General features: G+C 48.4%; 3 protein-coding genes and 1 pseudogene across 3 annotated transcripts in view; all 4 read left to right on the forward strand.

Annotated features, from left to right (window-relative positions):
• The first annotated feature begins 4,049 nt into the window (after positions 1-4,049).
• Positions 4,050-14,691, forward strand: part of LOC128412035 (zinc finger protein 420-like) — a 621,951-nt gene continuing 611,309 nt past the window's right edge. Inside the window, exon 1 of the mRNA XM_053384848.1 lies at positions 4,050-4,134. The gene's annotated coding sequence lies outside the window, so the exon portion shown is untranslated. The remainder of the gene's footprint in view (positions 4,135-14,691) is intronic.
• LOC128412040 (zinc finger protein 345-like) overlaps positions 4,064-14,691 on the forward strand; it is a 28,531-nt gene continuing 17,903 nt past the window's right edge. Inside the window, exon 1 of the mRNA XM_053384865.1 lies at positions 4,064-4,134. The gene's annotated coding sequence lies outside the window, so the exon portion shown is untranslated. The remainder of the gene's footprint in view (positions 4,135-14,691) is intronic.
• LOC128412168 (zinc finger and SCAN domain-containing protein 31-like) lies at positions 4,219-5,771 on the forward strand (the record flags this gene model as incomplete). The annotated part of the gene is made up of 2 exons (XM_053385033.1): positions 4,219-4,285; positions 5,270-5,771. A coding segment is annotated over exon 2 (411 nt), but the record flags the coding sequence as incomplete, so codon positions are not given.
• On the forward strand, positions 6,088-12,082 carry LOC128412054 (zinc finger protein 883-like; annotated as a pseudogene).

The raw sequence follows: 14,691 nt of genomic DNA on the forward strand, positions 1-14,691 counted from the left end.
CTGTGGAAATAGTGCATCTCGATTTCAGCAAGGCTTTTGACAGAGTCCTCTGTGATATTTATGTGAGGAAGCTGGTAAAGTGTGGGCTGAATGAGGTATATGTTTTAGGACATCAAACTGGGAAAGAGGATTTTAAACTGACTGAAGAGGTTTTATGACCTTGGGAATTTGGTCTCTTAAATCTACCCCTTCGCCTTCAAAATGAGACTGAATAAGGTAACTGTTAGGTGGATTTGACTGACCCAACCCAAAGAGGACTCCTTCATGGTTCCTCCTCATCCTGGGGAAAAGTGACAAGAGGGGTGCTGCAGGGTTCTGTCCTGGGCCTGTTGTTGTTCAACGTCTTGGTAAATGACATGAAGGAAATGAGGGGATGCTATCACATTTTCAGATGACACAAAATTGATCATGATGGCATCCTCTCTCTTCTTCAGCAACTGACAGGGAGACAAAGAACAGTGCAAAAGCACAGCAGAGCGAAAGAGATAAGACCGACTTCCGTTCTTACACTTCCCAAGCCTAGGAAAGTAAACAGGGGCATGTGACATACTAGCCACATATCCAGCAACGGGAGGAGTGAATTGCTAACCCACCACACATGATTGCAGGTGATATAAGGGAAAAAACCTGCTCCTTTTTCCTTATGGGGTACCGTGTATAAAGATTTTTTTAGAAGCTGCTTATTCATTTGTGTATTCACAGTGTGTATTTTGTGTAAATTACAGGTTGAGGTTTATGTTTTAACTCTTTCCTAATGGACACAGAGTGGTTGCAGTGACTGTTTAATGGTATTGTTAAAGTGTCTTAGATAAAGGGGGAGAGAGATACCTGCATATGTAAACCAAGGTTGTAAGCAGAGAACAACTTTTGGAGTGTGTGTGTAAATTGCAGTTATGTAAAAGATTCTTGAAATGGTCGGATGAAATGGGGGAGGATGAGGAGATTTCACCCCTCCCATATCCAAGAATCTCCTGATGAGTCTGCTGATTCTCCAGAGAGAAGGAGGTGTGTTCTGCTCTCTACTTATTCTGCTCCAGCACCACATCAAAGAGTCAGTCAGTGTGTCGGAGAGAGAGAGAGACTGAGTGTTACAGAGCGTGTCTAGAGATAAGGTTGCTGCTAAGAGCAGCTGCAGACACTCAGTGAAGTGCAGCATTCTTTATGCTTAGACCTCATTAAGCTCTGTATATAGTTGTATAGTAGTTGTAGATAGAATAAAGAAGATATTCTACAGAGCTGCTCTCCGAGTCGTTTATATACTCTGCTATACTTAGCTATACTCTGCTGTGCGACGACTGTCTTCTTGTGGAAGTGAATCCGGTGCTCACAACTCTAAGCTGTGAGTCCACAGCACTTTGACCTGTTCCTGTGCAGAAGGTGGTCTCTGGAAGTGCTACCCAGCTCGCCTAGCCCAGTCGGGGCTGAAGTGTATGAGTCGAGTTGATGGCACTGGCTCAAGGGCGATGCTGACAGGGCCCATATACAGTCCTTTTGTAGGTTCTCTATCGGTAGGAGAAAATAAACAGACCAACCAGAGAATATTGAGAAGCAAAGCAGCTAGTAAGCCTGTTCTTTATTAACTGTTGCAACAGGGTTCTCCACCCACACGCAGGAGAGAGGAGGAGGACCCCGAGCCATGTGTGCAAGCCCTTAATAGAGACATTTTTAATTGCCCAACCTGGAGTCCAAGACCACCCCCAGAAACTGTCAGGATATGAGTACAATGCAGCTGCAAACTAGCAGCTCAGTGTTTACATCATATGATGTGGCTAGTCCTGGGAAAGAATCTTCCAGGCAGTTCAGGGGATTCACAAGGCTTTGTTCTCAGTGTAATATGAGACCTTCCTGTTGCGTATGTGAAGGAAGTCTGTGTCACTTGCTCGGAGGAGACTGAACTGATCGGACATGTTTTTTGTGGAGATATACAGTCAGAAATAAACGATGTAAAAAGCCTTTCTGACTATCTTCATTCTCCTGCTGGTATGCAAAGGGGGTGTGCATCTTTCATTCCGGGGGATGTCGCCTATCAAGATCTCCCTGGACTGTCCGGGATGTCAGCCAGAGAGGATCACCGGTAAACAGGCCCCGGGAGCAGGGAGAGAGGCCAGCCTCACCCGAAAATCTGAGTGTTGTTTTTACCTTGTCTGCCAGGTTACCTGTTAATGGTCACTTGACTAGATTACTTGGGAAGGCTGGCTATTCTTTTGTAATGATAATACTTCATTCCTGAGCCAGGTCACAGGCTCACCCTATTCACACCTTAAATGTGCCCTTAAGGCAGGATTTGTGAGGACAGAGACAATGGGAAGGTTTCTGCATTTCCTTCGACCTTGTAGAGAAATATTTGAGGTGAGTGAAAGAAACAGCTCTTCAATTATGTTGCTCCTGCAACCTGGGACCGGGCTGACTGGCCTTTATCTTCTCTGAGGCCAGGGGCGGTCCCGGCCCCCAGGAGACCCGCCTCTCCTGGCCTTAAGGTGAGCACTCCTCCTGGGAGAAACCAGCTCCCTCCGCCTCTCTGCCCTGAGCCTCTGCAGTTCAGGAGAGGCTGAAGGGTTACTGGGCCCAGGGGGAGATTCACCTGTAGGCACTGAGTCCTCAACCACCTCTGGAGCCAGAGTGGATTCACCTGGTGCCTGTTCCTGAGGATCCGGCACAGGTGCAGGCGCTTCAGAATCAAGGCTCTGCCCCAGTTCAGCCGGCCCTGGAGGCGGGGACTCCTGTGCAGGATGGGATTCCTCCGGTTCAGCCTCTGAATCGGATTCCCAGGCCATCACAATAAACAAGAGCTGTTTGAAGAATCGCTGTGTCGTCTGATATGTTCACCCACAACTTAACACTGCAGGCCAGATTCACAACCCTGGTGGGCTGGATTTGGCCCAGGGAACACAGTTTGAGGACCCCTGGTCTACACTGACTGGCAGCAGCTCCCCAGAGTTTCAGGCAGGGATTTTGTCCAGCCCTTGCAGGAGATGCCAGGGGTTGACCCTGAGACATTCTGCATGCCAAGCAGATGCTCTAGGACTCCCCATATTTCCCTGCACTTTCAACATTATGCTATTAGCAAGCGTGGAGATTCTACCTGCCTCTTTTGAAAGGAGAACACTCACCTGATCAATAGTAATAGTGATAATAATAATTAATAATTTATACCCCACCCATCTGGCTGGGTTCCCCAGCCACTCTGGGCGGCTTCCATAATAATAATAATAATAATAATAATAATAATAATAATTTATACCCCACCCATCTGGCTGGGTTCCCCAGCCACTCTGGGCAGCTTCCAACAAAATATTAAAATATAATAGTCCATCAAATATTCAAAGCTTCCCTAAACATCATAACAACAACCATCCATTTTCAGTCCATTGAATTAGCAATTAAGCATTTCTGGAAAGGGAAATGGCATACTTTTGTTGCGTGCATAAGAAAGTATTACTCATTTATGATGAGAATGGGATTTATTTATTTTGAACTTCACTGGGTTCCTCCTTGGCAGCCAGTGTGATTGTTTCAGCAGGGCTAGAACTCAGGACCCGCTGCCTTGAGGGACATCTAAGAGCAGTTGGGCAGAGGAAAGGTCTCCCTTGGGAGGCGGTGAACTCTCCTTCCTTGGAGGTTTCTGAGCAGAGATCGGACGGCGATCTGCCATGGATGCTTTAGCGGAGATTCCTGCATTGCTGGGGGTTGGACTAGATGACCCTGGGATCCCCTCCTATCTCTCCACTCCTGAATTCTAGGAGGAGCTTCCTTGCCTCCTGCAAAGCCCTTTTCCCTGCAAGCTCTTCCTCTGGTTTCCGGCCAAGGGAGGGAGATGCTCAGAGTCCAGCCAAGAGCCTCCCCCCCAAAAGGATATCTGGGCATGGGCGTAGCCAGGGGAGCAGTTGCCCCCCTAAATGCATAAAAAATAATAAAAATCTGAGGTTCTGCCAAGGGAGAGATGGCTGAGCTGGAGGGACTCGGCTTGGCAAGGGTTAAAGGGAACTGAGCTGCATTCCTAGAGAGGAAGCAAGAGGGGGCTGGTCCTCCAGAGCCAAGGCCCCTCCCTCCCCAGTCCTTTCCTGCAAGGAAGGGGGGGTGTTGCTTTGGTGTCTCTGCTGCAAGGGCTGCATCGCTGTCCCCTCCTGGGATCTGGTGAGTCAATAGCTGTCAACTTTCAGATTTGAAAATAAGGGATCAGCAGCCTTGAAAATAAGGGATCAGCAGCCTCACCTATCTAAGCAGCGGGAAACGGCGCTGCAATAAGGGAATTTCCCGCAAAAAAAGGGAAGGTTGCCAGCTATGGGTGAGTCTCCTCTCTCTCCCCCCAGAGGGTGCAGTGGGGAGACGGGGGGGGGTCCCAGGGCTGCAGCAGGGGAGGGGGCCTGGGGGGCTTGATCTGCTTCTGCAGGGGGGGACCCCAAGTCAGGGAGGAGAGGGTCCTGCCAGGGAGGGGCCAGGTCTGCCACGCTCTCCTTCCTGGAGATCAGAGGATCCCTGACTCCCACGAAATCTCCCTTTTTAAAACAAAGGAGCCCCAGGGACTTTAACTGTGTGTGACATCACTCAGCGTCATTGCACTACAAAGGGAACATGTGCAAATGGTTTTCCAAAGCTGGAGGAGGAGGTGGACTAGCCCCCCCCAAAAAAAACCCCACAGGAAGGAAGGAAGTTAAGGTGGGAGAGAAAGGCCAGGGATAAAGAGAGGGATCCCAGCCCATAGTCTGGCTGCTGCATTGCAAACCAGTTTGTGTTAAGCTATCTAACAGAACAACAAAAAAATAAAAAAATCAAGGGAGATGTCTTTGGCCCCGCCCACTTGGCCCTCTGGGGGCTGGCCAGATACATTCCTGGCCCTCGGAAGAGAGAAAAAGAGATCTCACCCCCACGAATCTGTCTGGACAGCGGCAGAGATTGCAGAAAAGGAGACAGAAGCAGGGAGTGGAGGTGGGGTGAGGGTGGGGGTGGGGGTGAGGAGCAACTCCTGAGGACCCCCGAGTGAGGACCCTCACTAGAGCCAAGCATCCATTTTCCACAAGATACAAATGACTCCCTTGTCAGTCACTTCTGACTTCAGGCATTGACTGGAAGGATGGAGAAACCAGGTTGATTAATCTGACAGAAATCCCTTCAGTTGCCTCCACATTCTGCATTGCTAGAAGGCTAGAGACTTATTTCTTCTCCTCTTCCTCCTCCTCTTGTTCCTAGCAAGGAGCATTATGCTTGCTCAGGGAACCATTTCCCCCCCGTCCTACATATTTTGTAACAGAACAATGTATTTGCTTTGTAGGATTTGCTAGAGCTTCTCATTAAGACGGACAGAACTTGGCAGAAGACCAAAGGGTTCCTTCCGATCTCTCAGAGGCTTCCTGAGAGCACAGATGGATGAGCAAGACTCGGCTGGCCCTGAAGCAGGAAGAGGCCATGCCATCCAAACTGGAAGCAGTGGGGGATTCTGGGAAAACTCTGTGCACAAGATCCTGGGTGAGGAGGACACCCTCTGCTCAGAGGTGCAGAGCCAGCAGTTGAGGCAGTTCTGCTGCCAGGAGGCCAAAGGACCCCGAGAGGTTTGCAGCCGACTCCACCACCTTGACCATCAGTGGCTGAAGCCAGAAAGGCACACGAAAGCTGAGATGCTGGACCTGGTGATCTTGGAGCAGTTCCTGGCTGTCCTTCCCCTGGAGATGGAGAGCTGGGTGAGGGACTGTGGAGCGGAGACCAGTTCCCAAGCGGTGGCCCTGGCCGAAGGTTTCCTCCTGAGTCAGGCAGAGGAGAGAAAGCAGGAACAGAGTAAACAGGTGAGAGAGACTTTCCTCTGGACACTCCCAAGGGGCTCCAAACAGGACAGAGAACATCCCATAATGGTCTGCTGATGGCCCATCCTTTTTCTGGGAAGGCATCCATGGAATGAGATCTCACACCCTTCAAGTCTTTGTCATTCTCATTCTAGTATTTCTCACCATTCTCTGTTTTGAATCCTTGTTTCTTTCTCAGGGAAAGGATCTCTTTGCAGAAATGGACCTGGATTCCTGTGAGGCAGAGAGGCCTCCGTTGGACACCAGAGTGAGGCCGCTGGGTAAGGAGGAAGGTGGCTTTTCTCCATTCGGTCTCTTTCTGTTGGTTTTCCAATTCATCTGAGGGTTCTTTTCACCTTGTTTTGGGGAGAGACGGTTGGGAAGAAGGGTCCAGAGGAGGGGAGATGTATTTCTGCACAAACAAACATATGAAATGGGCACAAACGTCCAAATGCTCTCAGCAGGTAAAGCTTTCTCAAAGGCCCATCTGTAGTTAGAGATGCTCTGTTTCACCTGTGAGAGAAGCAGGCACTCCTGGCGTCCTGCTTACCTTTTTTCTCTTGCAGGTGGCAGAAGGATGCCAGCAAGACCTCCTGATCCACCTTTTCATGGGGGCAGAAGGGAAGCAGCGGCTGTGGAACAAGATCAGGTCAGGGGAAGCTGCCTTGTGGGGACAGAGGCTGAGGGATGGAGCAATGTCATGAACTGGTTGGGCACAGAGGAATGGTGGGAGGAAGCAGCCGGGGAACCAGGAAGGGAAGACGGCTCAGAGCCGAAGGAGTGGAGGTGGAGGAAGGATGAGCGGGTAGAGGGAGAAGAGGGAGAAGCCTGGGAAGAGGAGGTGTCAGAAGCTGAAGGGGAAACAGGGCTTAGTGAGCTGGGAGAGTCTGTGGCAGAATGCAGTGCAGAATCAGAGGCAGAAGAGGAAGGAGGCAAGTGGGAGAGGAAGGTCGAGAGGCAGAGGTGAGTCAGGAGAAGGAGCAGCCACCGGGGGCTCCCTCTCCTTTTGCCAGAAGTCACCCTCCCTGCTTGTCTCTCAGAGCCAGGAGACCCCCTGCAATGCAGGAATCTCTGCTAGATCATCCAAGACAGATGGCCATCCAAAACAGGCTTATTTCATTTCTAGATTGATAACTGAATGCAAAAATTGGTTTCTAAGCAGTGGACAAATGAGAACAAATAGTGGCCTGGATTCCCCTAACCAGCCCCATCGGCTGCAAAATGGGGCCTGCCTTCCATTCCTCCCCCTCCCCATTCCTCCATGAATCCCTTGAATTTGGCTCTAGGGCATTGGGAGGGAACTCCCCAGAACAGCCCAGGAGGAGAGGAGAAAGTGGATCCTTCCATTGGGGAAACTGGAATGCTTGCCTAGGCAGAATGACTTGAATAACACAAGGTGGAGTACAACTTATTTGCACAAAAACGAATACCCATAATTAAAATGCAGAATAAAATAAGCACCCATAATTAAAATGTGCAGCAAAGCAATCCTGTTGAAACAACACCGCAATTTACAGGAAGGAAACAACAGAGCATTGTGGAGTAGATCATATTTCTGCTGTCTCAGAGCAGGACATTTCCCTTTTTCTTTTAGGGTCCAGTGTGCTTTGAAGATGTCACTGTTCGTTTCACGGACGAGGAGTGGGCGTTGCTGGATCCTGACCAGAGAGCTCTGCATAAGGACGTCATGGAGGAGAATCGTGGGATCGTGGCCTCTCTTGGTAAGGCTCCCTGTGGGATCGTCCTATCTGCCTGGAAATTTAAAAAATACCTCTATGTCAGTGTTCCCCAACCTTGGGCCTCCAGCTGTTTTTGGACTACAATTCCCATCATCCTTGACCACTGGTCTTGCTAGTGAGGGATGATGGGAGTTGTAGTCCAAAAACAGCTGGAGGCCCAAGGTTGGGGAACACTGCTCTATGTGACCAACGTCATATATTTTCACAGAGCTCAACAGCGCCCCCTACAACACATGGGAACCTAACACCCCCACAATAAAGAGTAACTTACAGTTTTTTCTTTGAACAATTTCCCTCAAATTATTCCTTTTTCTACCACGATTGGGCTGCTTTCAACTGCCCAGGCCATCTTAAATGTCAGCTTCAGAATTGTTAGGAAAGATAAGTAGCTTCAGGTTTTCTGCTTTTGTTTTTGCTCCTGTCAGTCTTGGGTTGACCAAAGAGACGACTGACATTGGAGATGGAGGGGATGCCATGACTGTGCCAAACAAAATTCATCCCAGAGAAGAGCTAGACTTATTGAATTTCAGGTAGAAGTAGCAGTGGTGATGATGATGATGATGATGATGATGATGATGATACAGTGGTACCTCGGTTTACAAACTTAATCTTTTCTGGAAGAGGACTGTTCTTAAATCAAGGTACCACTGTAGTAATAATAATAATTTTTGTTTATACCCTGCCCATCTGGCTGCATTCCCCCAGCCACTCTGGGCAGCTTCCAACACACATATAAAAATGAAACATAAATAATAATAATCTGATTCCATATAAAAGAACATTAACTTTAAAATGAACAACTTCTCCTAGTGGCCAAAATTGTGGAAACCTTTTGTGAAAAGTGTATTTCTGAGGTTTGGTAGCTCATAACACCACTTTTGAATGGAGTAATACCATAAATTTATATAGCAATGGAAAGATAATTTAATGAAGAATGTAATGCGATGACTTTTATGAAAGAGTATTTATTAGAACAGCAGTCATAAAGAAAAAACGTGAAACCTTTGGTAACCATTGGTAACCTTTAGCTTTAATTACGGCCTTACAACGCCTTCCCTTGAAGTGAACCAAGTCTTTAGTTCTGCAGCTGTAATAATGGGAAACCAAGACTGAATTCTGGCCTCTATTAATTGGGCTTTATTGCTGGGTTGCTTCTGAATAACAAGTTTCTTTAGTTGGCTCCATAGATTTCCGATTGGGTTAAAGTGTGGGCTATTCCCAGGCCATTCCAGCAGTGAAATATCATTATCTTGAAAGCACCTTTTGCACACAGCACCAACACGACATAGAGCTGAATCCTGTTGAAAATATATAAATGCTTCTGTATCTGGGAAAAGATCACCTGCGGAACACTTCAGTTTGGGCTCACGTATTTCGTTTATGCATTTTTCCACATTTATATTCCCATTAATGACGCAAATTCTGCCCACACCTTTTGCTGCCATACAACCCCAGATCATCACACTGTCTGGGTGTTTCACGGTCGGTGTAATGCAAGTAGGATGTAAATCTTCTCTGATTCTTCTCCTCGCGTATTTCATGCCATCACTACCAAGCAAGGAGATTTGGGTTTCATCGCTCCAAATAACACCGCCCCATTGTTCCACTGTCCAGTTAACATGGGTTTCATCTTTTCAACCTTTGCAGGAGAGATAACAATGGCTTTTTCTTAGAATTCTAACATTTAGACCAGTCCTTGCATTCAACTTCCCATTTCATTGCGCCATGTCATCTTGTATACACCCAGATGATTTTCTTCTGTCATGTAGGCACAGTCTCTCCACTCGTCCATCGTCACTTTTGTAGTGACTGAGTCTCCTTATAAAAAGGTAAAGGTACCCCTGCCCATACGGGCCAGTCTTGACAGACTCTAGGGTTGTGCGCCCATCTCACTCAAGAGGCCGGGGGGCAGCGCTGTCCGGAGACACTTCCGGGTCACGTGGCCAGCGTGACATTGCTGCTCTGGCGAGCCAGAGCCGCACACGGAAACGCCGTTTACCTTCCCGCTAGTAATCGGTCCCTATTTATCTACTTGTACCCGGGAGTGCTTTCGAACTGCTAGGTTGGTAAGCGCTGGGACCGAACAACGGGAGCCCACCCCGCCGCGGGGATTCAAACCGTCAACCTTTCGATCGGCAAGCCCTAGGCGCTGAAGCTTTTACCCACAGTGCCACCCGCGTCCCTGAGTCTCCTTATACCTCTTCAAAAATATAGAAAGGCCAACTTTGGTTAAGTTTTCCCCAATCTCTCTTCTAATTTCTTCATAACTGTAGCCTTGCTCACTTAATAGTACAATCTTACATCACTTTCTGGGGACCACTCAACTCCTTGTGCTAGTTCTATAATTTTATTATGTCTTACACCCTCACTAAATGAAAGAACACAAAAAACCAACAAACTTGATAGCAATCACATAGCACACTGACAAAAGTCAACCAAAGCAAGTTGTGCTTCCTTTTTCAGGTTATTTGGCTATAACGTTTGATAGAATACGGGTAATTGAACAAACTTTGTTGGATTGCATTCTTGATTGCATTTTTGATCGAATTATCTTTCCATTGATATATAATTTTATGACATTACTCCAAATGAAGCGGTGTTATAAGCCATCAAAACTCTGAAATACACTTTTTTCCAAAAGTCTTTCACAATTTTGACCACTGCTTTATATAAACAAAGCAACATTCAACAACTCATCCGAATCTCATATTAAACAAACAACACAGGTAATGAACACACACGCAACTCCCTTCAGTTCTTCTCCATTTGCTCCTGAGGCTCTAATCCCTTTTTGTCCCCAATGCAGATTGTGATGAATTGGAAATCGAGACCAAAGGTGACCACGAAAAAATCCCCAGAGAGGAGAAGCCACTAAAAAATTTGGAGTGTGGAGAAAGCTGCAGTCAGAGCTCCAATTCCACTTCCCATCAACAAAATCTCATTGGAAAGAAACTCTATCAGTGCATGGGATGTGGAAAGAGCTTCACTCATAGCTCCTCTCTCACTTCCCGTCAAAGAATTCATACAGGAGAGAAACCCTATCAGTGTGTGGAATGTGGAAAGAGCTTAACTCATAGCTCCTCTCTCACTTCCCATCAAAGAATTCATACAGCGGAGAAACCCTATCAGTGTGTGGAATGTGGAAAGAGCTTCACATGTAGCTCCTCTCTCACTTCCCATCAAAGAATTCATACAGTGGAGAAACCCTATCAGTGTGTGGAATGTGGAAAGAGCTTCAGAAAGAGCTCCGATCTCATTTCTCATCAAAGAATTCATATAGGGGAGAAACCCTATCAGTGTGTGGAATGTGGAAAGAGCTTCGGTCGGAGCTCCACTCTCACTAACCATAAAAGAATTCATACAGGGGAGAAACCCTATCAGTGTATGGAATGTGGAAAGAGCTTCAGTCGGAGCTCCAATCTCACTTCCCATCAAAGAATTCATACAGGGGAGAAACCCTATCAGTGTGTGGAATGTGGAAAGAGCTTCACTCATAGCTCCCATCTCACTTCCCATCAAAGAATTCATACAGGGGAGAAACCCTATCCGTGCGTAGAATGTGGAAAGAGCTTCAGTCAGAGCTCCTCTCTCACTTCTCATCAAAGAATTCATAAAGGAGAGAAACCCTATCAGTGTGTGGAATGTGGAAAGAGCTTCAGTAAGATCTCCACTCTCACTTCCCATCGAAGAATTCATACAGGGGAGAAACCCTATCCGTGCGTAGAATGTGGAAAGAGCTTCACTGATAGCTCCTCTCTCACTTCTCATCAAAGAATTCATACAGGGGAGAAACCCTATCAGTGTGCGGAATGTGGAAAAAGCTTCATTAGAAACTCCGATCTTACTTCCCATCAAAGAATTCATACAGGGGAGAAACCCTATCAGTGTGTGGAATGTGGAAAGAGCTTCACTCACAGCCACAGTCTCACTTCCCATCAAAGAATTCATACAGGGGAGAAACCCTATCAGTGTGTGGAATGTGGAAAGAGCTTCACATGTAGCTTCTCTCTCACTTCCCATCACAGAAATCATACAGAGGAGAAACCCTATCAGTGCTTTGAATGTGGAAAGAGCTTCACTGATAGCTCCCATCTCACTTCCCATCAAAGAATTCATACAGGGGAGAAACCCTATCAGTGTGTGGAATGTGGAAAGAGCTTCAGTCAAAGATCCCATCTCACTTCCCATCAAAGAATTCATACAGGGGAGAAACCCTATCAGTGTGTGGAATGTTGAAAGAGCTTCAGTCAGAGCTCCGATCTCACTTCCCATCAAAGAATTCATACAGGGGAGAAACCTTATCAGTGTGTGGAATGTGGAAAGAGCTTCACTGTTAGCTCTAAACTCACTTCCCATCAAAGAATCCATACAAAGGTCGGAAAAACCATTATACAGCTTTAGGAGCCAGGCAAATCCACACCTTTTTAACCAGGCCTTTTTCTTATTGACATCTAATGCTATTTTAACACATGATGTTTTGTGTTTTTATGTTATGTTCTAAGTATTCTGAGACTTGTGGGTGTAGGGAATACAGCCACTCTTAAATTCCTAGGGGTCTTTGCCCCCCCCCCCATAAAATATATGTGTTTGCTTGGTACATTTACCGTATTTTTCGCCCCATAGGACGCACCGTCCTATAGGATGCATGTAGTTTTTTTGGGGGGGGAATAAAGAAAAAAAATTATTTCCCCCCCAGGCACGGGGCTGGTGCGGTGGAAGCTCGAGCTTCCCCTGACCCCAGCCCCCAGAAGATCCTGCTATCCGCAAGCCTAGGGAGCCGCGCTGGTCTCCCCAGGCTTGCGGACAGCTGTGCGAAGCCCGGGCGCACTGAGGCTTCCTAATGCAGGCAGCTCTGCGCGACCCTCCAGAGGCCGGAGCGGCTTGGCGCCGGGCTCTGGAGGGTCGTGCAGAGCTGCGCGGACCCTGGGAGGGCAGGCAGCTCTGCGCGACCCTCCAGAGGCCGGCGCGGCTTGGCGCCGGGCTCCGGAGGGATGCGCAGAGCTGCACAGAGCCCGGGAGGGCAGGCAGTTCTGCGCGACCCTTTGGAGGCGCTGGGCTCCAGAGGTTTGCGCAGAGATTCCTGAAGCCTGGAGAGCGAGAGCCTCTCACTCTCCAGGCTTCAGCGAAACCCTGTATTCGCCCCATAGGACGCACCCACATTTCCCCTTCATTTTTGGAGGGGAAAAAGTGCATCCTATAGGGCAAAAAATACGGTATATGCCTTCTTGTAAATCTTAAGAGACTTGCATGTCAGGCCTCTTAAGGCTATTTGCAAGTGTAGCAGTGCACATAGCTGGACATAGGATATCACATAAAAAAATAACACGTTGCATTTTGTTCTAAATTACTTGTGGCATACTTGCAGTTTGGAAGAAACATTCTCAATAGTGGCCTATGCTTTACACTTAGCGAGAAGGTCAAATAATGAGTGAAAAATGCAGTTTGTTTTGTTTCTGCCTTTTTTGTGTGTTCCCAGGTGTCAAACTAGCTCTCGTCTGGTCTCACACCTCCATCATATCACAGCAGCAACAATCCCTGGTGAATCCCTGGCTTTCATATTGACCATGTCACCTTGTAGTGGCACAGGTTTGGACATTTCTTGAGAGAGATGTCTTTGCCTTGGCCTTTCTATGGGATTTTTTTTTATTAGAGGCTCTGGTTTTGCACGCTAGGGAAGTTGCTCAGTTGTTCCTAAGGGACCAAAAAGCTAATTGCAGCCTGGATACACTTGCCCAATTCCAACGGAGTCCAATTAGAATTTATATAGCCCCATGGCTCGCCGATGTGGAGTTCTGGTCCCACTTGGTGGCGGCGGTCGGCCTGGGCCTTGTACGCATCATTGGCCTGGTGCAGTTGCTCCATCAATAGTTGGTGCTGAGACTGGAGCTCCTGGAGCCAATCTGTCAGTAGATGCTTGCAGCACGTCCAGGAACAAACGCGGATGGTAACCGTAAGTGGCCTGGAACAGGGTCTGCTCGGTGGAGGCGTTCACCGCGTTGTTGTAAGCGAACTCCTCCAATGCCAAGTGGTCGACCCAGTCTGGAGGTACTCCAGGTTCTGGTGGTCGATTCTCACTTCCACCAGGTGTCTTGCCCCCTCAAGATGATGGCCCCAGACCTCAAAGGCCACCTTGATGGCCAGTAGTTCCCGCTCCCACACGGTATAGTTACATTCTGCCAGAAGAAGCTGGCAGGAATAGTAGGCGCAGAGTAACAGCAGCGCATCAGGTCCGTGCTGCTGGGACAAGACAGCACCGAGAGCCGGACTGGAGGCATCTGTCTCCACCACGAAGGGACGAGAGGGATTAGGATGCTGTAAAAGCGGCGCCCTCTGGAGACAGGCTTTCAACCCCTGAAACGCCACCTCTGCCTCCTTGTCCCAAGAGAATGGTGTCTTGGGGCACAGCAGTTGGGTCAGTGGGGTGGCGCGGTGAGCATAGTGCACAATGAAGGTCCAGTAATAGTTGGCGAACCCCAGGAACCGCTGTAGGTCCTTGCGCTTCTGGGGTGCCGCCCACTCCTGAACTGCTGCCACCTTCCCGGGATCCATCTGCACCCCATCAGGGGGAGAGTTGGTGACCAAGGAAGTCCACCGACCGCTGGTGGAACTTTCACTTGCTGAGCTTAGCATACAGGCGTTGCTCCCGCAAGAGCTGCAACATGGACCAGACATGACCCTCGTGGCAAGTTGGGTCGTGGGAGTAAATCAAAATGTCATCTAAGTACACCACCACGTACTTGTCTAGCAAGACCTGGAACATGTGGTTGATGTACCGTTGGAACACAGCAGGCGCATTGCACAACCCGAAAGGCATTACCAGGTATTCGAACTGCCCATACCGTGTCCCAGATGCTGTCTTCCACTCATCCCCGGCTCGGATCCTAATCAAATTGTAGGCTCCCCGAAGGTGCAGATTGGTGAACATCTGCGCCCCTTGCACCCGCTCCAGCAACTCTGCAATAAGGGGCAAGGGATACCGGTCTGGGATGGTAATCTTATCCAGGGCCCGGTAATCATGGCAGGGACGAAGCTCCCCACACTTCTTAATGAAGAGTACTGGAGCGGCGGTGGGCGAGGTAGAGGGCCAAATGAACCCGCACTCCAGGTTCTTGCGACGGAAGTCCTACAAGGCTTAGCGCTCTGGCTCCGTAAGACAGTACAGGCGGCTCACAGGCAGG

Source organism: Podarcis raffonei, chromosome 4, assembly GCF_027172205.1.
Source record: "Podarcis raffonei isolate rPodRaf1 chromosome 4, rPodRaf1.pri, whole genome shotgun sequence".
NCBI lineage: Eukaryota > Metazoa > Chordata > Lepidosauria > Squamata > Lacertidae > Podarcis > Podarcis raffonei.